This window comes from Melanostigma gelatinosum, assembly GCF_949748355.1.
Source record: "Melanostigma gelatinosum genome assembly, chromosome: 10".
Classification (NCBI taxonomy): Eukaryota; Metazoa; Chordata; class Actinopteri; order Perciformes; family Zoarcidae; genus Melanostigma; species Melanostigma gelatinosum.
The window spans coordinates 25576391-25582400 of NC_136643.1; the positions used below are offsets into that span (position 1 = coordinate 25576391).

Genomic DNA, 6010 nt, shown 5'->3' on the forward strand with positions numbered 1-6010 from the left:
ATGGGCGACTGAGCTTTCTGGGGCGGCTGCTGGAGAACGCTCAGGAGCACTCGACGGTCATCGGCAAAGTCTGGCTGACGGTCCTCTTCATCTTCAGGATCCTGGTGCTGGGGGCGGCGGCCGAGGAGGTCTGGGGCGACGAGCAGATCCGACTTCACCTGCAACACGCAGCAGCCCGGCTGCGAGAACGTCTGCTACGACGAGGCCTTCCCCATCTCGCACATCCGCTTCTGGGTGCCTGCAGATCATCTTCGTGTCCACGCCGACGCTCATCTACCTGGGCCACGTGCTGCACATCGTCCGCATGGAGGAGAAGCGGAAAGAGAAGGATGAGGAGCTGCGCAAGGCCAACAGGTTCCGAGAGGAGAAAGAACTCCTTTATAGAAACGGTGGCGATGCGGGAGGAGGAGGAGGCGGCGGCAAGAAAGAGAAGCCGCCAATCAGGGACGAGCACGGCAAAATCCGTATCAGGGGCGCGTTGCTGCGTACCTATGTGTTCAACATCATCTTCAAGACCCTGTTTGAAGTGGGATTCATTCTGGGCCAGTATTTCCTCTACGGCTTCCAGCTGAGGCCGCTCTACAAGTGCGCACGTTGGCCCTGCCCCAACACCGTTGACTGCTTCATATCGAGGCCCACTGAAAAGACTATTTTTATTATATTTATGCTTGTGGTGGCTTGCGTGTCTCTTTTGCTGAATTTGTTAGAGATCTATCACCTCGGATGGAAGAAAGTTAAACAGGGCATGACCAACGAGTTCGCCCGCGACCACGAGTCGCCGCGCCGCGTCAACATGGCGGCGCCCGAGTCTTTGGTCTCGGCCTCCAGAACGGCCCCCTCCGGCCTCAGCTACCCTCCCAACTACACGGACGTGACGGCGGGCAGCGGGGCGTTCCTGCCGCCCGCGGGGCCGGCGGCCGAGTTCAAGGTGGACGACCTCCAGCAGGAGCAGCCGCTCCGCCAGCCCTCCCCTTCCTCCCACTACTACATCAGCAGCAACAACAACAACCACAGGCTGGCCACGCAGCAGAACTGGGCCAACCTGGCCACCGAGCAGCAGACTCGGGAGATGAAGGCCGCCACTCCACCCTCCCCATCCTCCTCTTCCTCCTCCACCAGCACTGACAAGGAGCAGCAGCAGCAGCAGCCCGTCGATGCTGCGCTGCTCCCTCCAACCAGCAACGCCGGCAGTAACACCAACTCGACCGCCACCGCCGCCTCCGGCGGCAGCATCGCGTCCAACGCAGGCAGCTGGAGCGGGGGGAAGAGCGAGCAGGAGGACGGCCACGTCCCCACCACCACCGTGGAGATGCACGAGCCTCCGGTAACCGTCAGCACAGACCCTCGGCGGCTCAGTCGGGCCAGCAGGAGCAGCAGGAGCAGCAGCATCAGGACCAGGCCGAACGACCTGGCTGTCTAAATCTCTTCAGCCCCAACTTCCCCAAAACACTCCACGAAAAAACCAAATCAAAAAGAGGCAAAGTGACAAGATACGGGAAAGCAGAATAACCCCGAAAAACGTTTCGGTTAATGTGAACATAAGTCGTTGGTTTCGTGCAATCGCTGAGTTGCAGAGTAGTTTTTTTTTGGATGGTCTTAATTTATGCACACAAAATGTGATCATGCAGTGCTATGAGGTCAGCAAGGCTCCGCCCACAGACGTGAGGCAGAGAAGGACACTGTGACGTCCTAATTTTGCATCAAAATGGACACGTGGTGTTTCCTCTACAGAGGGGGAGATCTCATGGTGCTTCTCTTCTTGTGTTCTTCTTTTGTCAAGCCTAACGGACTAATTATTACAAATGAAATGTCAAAGAACAATCACTGGATATGTTTCGTTCGTTTAGTTTTATCTGGACTAAGCACAGGATGTTGTACAGTTATTCGATGTGTAGACGGTTCGCTCTTATATCTCGTGAATCTTGATGTCTCTGGATTCACACTCAAATCCCCAGAGCACGTGTGCGTGAGGCTCGTCCCGGTGTTCCTCCTTTGGACCTCGGGACGTCTGTTGCTGCAGCACTTCCTGACGAACAGCTGCTGTGTTAAACGTCCAGGAAGAAATGTCATCAACAAGCCTGCTGCCGGTCGCGCCGCGCCAGCACGTGCAGCCCTGCAACTCACCCATTCACCGGCTAACTCGCGCGGCAACGCTTTGACATAAAGAATGAATACTCTCCTTGTTCATTGGTTAGAATTTAAACATTTTTTTATTTTTGTTAGATTCTCGGCAGATATTTTTGCCCTCAAACTTACAGCCCCCCCCCCTTTTTTAACCATCACACTTAAAGATTGAGAGCGACTTCAACGATTCTCAGCGTCACACACATTTCTCGTGCTTCTTCATTGGTTTTATTCTGAAAAGTGCTCTTTTTTTTAATTAAATTTGACTCATAAGTAAAGTACACAGTGGAGTAAGAGCTAAATGGAACCCGCTGTTTTATTTTCATTGTCAGAGGAGAGAGTTCAACCTGACAAAAGCAGCACCTTTCTTATCTGCATTTGTTTTTGATCCCTATAGTTTACATTTTGGTCGTTAATAAAGATTTGCACATTTAGGAAAGAAAAATTGCTGTTCTACAATAATGCTAATATTGGTAGTGGAGAGAAAGAGAAAGAGAGCGAGAGAGAGAGAGAGAGAGAGAGAGAGAGAGAGAGAGAGAGAGAGACGAGAAAACTGCCAAATATCCTCAAAGGAAGAAATGTCTTAAAAGTAAAACGCAGTGTCTCTTTGCAGAAAGGCCGCATTAAAAAGATAAAGTTGTTGATCTGGAGCTCAGATGAGTTTGAAGATTTTTATTTGTATTTAAAGGCAACAGCGAGAGAGAATACACTGTTTGTGTGTGTTCACTCAGTGTGTTCTCAGTAAACGGACTCACATCAGAACACGTTGAGACGGTTCGCTGGCTGCTCTTCCCTCAGCTGCACACGAGCCCCACAAGACGTTGTGTTCAAAGCCCGTCGGCGCCTCCGAAACTCTCTCCTCTTGCGTTTCGTGCAGAGATGATTTCTGTGGCTGTGGGGAGTTCAGGAACCAGCTCACAATGCTCCCAACAGCAACCTGTCTTCAATGCTGTCTTTGACCAGAGGAGTGTCTTGTGTATGAATGAATCCTTTGTAAGAACAAGTTGATGTCAATGTTCATTTGCCTCAAATGTTTACAAAACTGTTACTAAACACATTTTTTGTACCATATTTGTTGTTCTTGCTTTTTGCTTTATTGATGAAACAAACGTCGTGCGTGACTCCTAAAGACCTCGACCGTAGCGCGTCCTGAGACAAAACATTCCAGTTTTAAGGTTTAACAACAACAACAATACAATCCAGATGTTAATTAATAAGTGAGCGTTGAATTAAGCCTCAGCTGAAAGGAACATGTTCAAACAGAGCTTCACCTCAACGGTCCTGAAAGGTCTTAAGATAAAAGAAGTCCAGATGTGGGAAGAAGAAGACCAGATCAGGGTTAAGGAAGACCAGGGGAGAATATGTATTTCATAACTTGTTCGAAGATCAGAATTGGAATATTTTCATATTATTGCCACTTACATAATCCGTCACAACTAATGTTTGGCAGCATGTGGCTCTTGATGATCTGAACTGGCTTCCGGTTTGTCTCTGGCATTACTCTCTTTGTAGACTCTTTGACCTCCGACCCCCCCCCCCCTCTGCATTCCAACGGGGAGCATCAGAATACAACGCTGAGTCAGACACTCACAGCCGCTTCATAGCCCCACCCAGCGGTGATTCAAAGGAGACGGGCGTGTCAGTGTCGAGAGTCAAACATCGATCATGAACTGCATCAAGAGCCGAGCGGTCATTTACAACGCGGCGCAACACGTGGTAGGGCTGTGACGTCACGTCCGGCATTAAAGCAAACGTTTTGAAAGGATTACGTTACGCTGGAGATTTGGCACAGAGTCTAACAGAGTTCACTACGTGAGTGCTGGGCTCTTGAGTCCAGTGGCTGAAGAGTGACGGGAGGTCGACGGACTGGAGGCCTCGGCGCCGTCACTCAGTCGCCTCGTTTCTACTGAAAGGACGAACAGAGATCAAAGCATTTCAGGGAAAATTCGAAATGTTGCCGTTGTAGGTATATTTTTCATCCAAAAATGGCAGAATATTGCGGTTTTCAGCCTTTTAATTTGATAAAACTGATTATATTTGGGCTTTGGAGTGACAAAACAACACATTTGAAGACATCACCTCGGACTTTGAGGAACTGGGACGGACATTTTTCTATATTTTATCGGCCAAACGATGAAAGTTATCGGCAGATTGCTCAACAATGAAAGTAATTGTTAGTTGCAGCTCTCATCCCTGAAGACATGCGTCTACTTATTTACATCAATTCATCACAACTTGCTGATTGATCAAAAACAATAACATGTTGATGAAAGAAGTGCAGACATGACGTCCCGCGTCATGGTGGTGGCGGTTTGTATTTGCTCTTGTGAAGCCACACTTGGCCCTGTGGTGGAAAAGCAAGGACCAGAGAGAGAGCTCAGAGTCACCGGTCTGCAGCTGGCAGCAGACAGGAGGATATATTTAACCTTTAATCACAAAACAGATTCACACTCAGCCCACAGCACACATACCTCAGCCCCCCTTCATGTATTCCAGGAGTGTGATGGGTTTGTTTCTGGGAGGCCTGACCGCCGGCTCATGGAAACATGTTGGTTTGTTTGACGGAAACGGCTTCTTTCGTTTGGTAGCAGACTGTTGAACTTCTTTGAAAGACACAATCACCACAGACTGTTTATAAGAAGTGGACGCAGTCATCGTTACTTCTCTCATTGCTTTGTGGAATGATGTTTTTTTTTTTTGAAGCCTCGAGTTCTGCATTTAGGCCGTCGCCATCTTGTTTTTTGCAACCAGTGAACAGGAAGTGAGCATATCTGGGCTGAGGAGGAGTGACATAGAGACCTGTCAATCACTGTAAGCCCCGCCCTAAAGCATCCCCTGCTTCATGGTCTGTGTGACTCTAAATGGACCATAATGTACTGAATGAACATCATGCTGTGTTGAAGAAGGGTCTTCTTACAAACACCATGTGGTCATTAATACAATACATGATGTAATGTTACGGGGCTTGTTTTGACTGTCCACAGAAAGAGGTGAGGGGCTGCACACAGGTGAGGTCAGCCCTGCGGGGACGCCTACAGCTGAGGCGACGGCGATGGACACAATTCCCACAATGCACCTGGCTGACTTCCCCTGAATGCACCACAGAACATCCATCATTACTCCATAAAAGTTCTTAACGAGACACCTCAAACTGAAAGAAGTGTTGAACGTTGTCTCCACCCGTCTGTCCAAGAGGTTAAACTAAAGAATACACTGTTTGTGTATTTTGTCCAATAATTATGTTTTTTCTGGCCTTTTCCGTGTAAATATTTGCTGTACGTAGTCTTATATGGTGTGTATTCATTTTGCGTTCTCTATTGTAACATTTTAATATTATATCGGTGGGTTTTCTGCCTCTACCTGCACTGTGATATTATTCATCTCCGTTTGTGTATTTTCTAAATTGTGCAAAACTAAACTACATAATTCCTAAACCCTGCGCTGTCTTTGGTGGAAGTGCTTTTGAAAGTTTTAGAAGCTACACTTTAAACGAGATGATTTAAGCATGAACATATACATGCACACACATATAGACCCTCTCTCCTGGTCGCTGCTGTTGTTTTATCATCAAATGGCGACATTAGTTGATATCATGTGATTGGAAGAGGATTTATTGCACATCAGAGGCCCTAATCGCCACCTATAGTCTCGCCCACATGACCCTGCTGACCACAGCGCTTCCTTTATGCCCCCTGAAAGCGAGGGGGATTGAGCCCGAACAAAAAAAAGACCCACGAGGGTGAAAACATGTTTGTACACCCAGCCCCGCTGCCCCGCGGGGTCCAGGGGGCTGGGCGTGGGCGACACTGGGCCGTTTTAGCTTTCATCAATGGGACTAAGTTACTGGAGTCTGGCCAACTCTGACGGATAGCACAGAAAGAAAAGC

The 6010-nt window shown here is 48.5% G+C and overlaps 1 protein-coding gene across 1 annotated transcript in view; it reads left to right on the forward strand.

Annotated features, from left to right (window-relative positions):
• The window catches only part of gja3 (gap junction protein, alpha 3), a gene marked incomplete at both ends in the record, with an annotated part of 2594 nt that extends 1174 nt beyond the window's left edge, over positions 1 to 1420 (forward strand). The window contains 3 exon segments of the mRNA XM_079277278.1: positions 1 to 146; positions 148 to 237; positions 239 to 1420. The exon segment at positions 1 to 146 is cut by the window's left edge and continues 17 nt beyond it. Coding sequence (XP_079133404.1) covers positions 1 to 146; positions 148 to 237; positions 239 to 1420 — 1418 coding nt within the window.
• Between the last annotated feature and the right edge of the window lie 4590 nt (positions 1421 to 6010).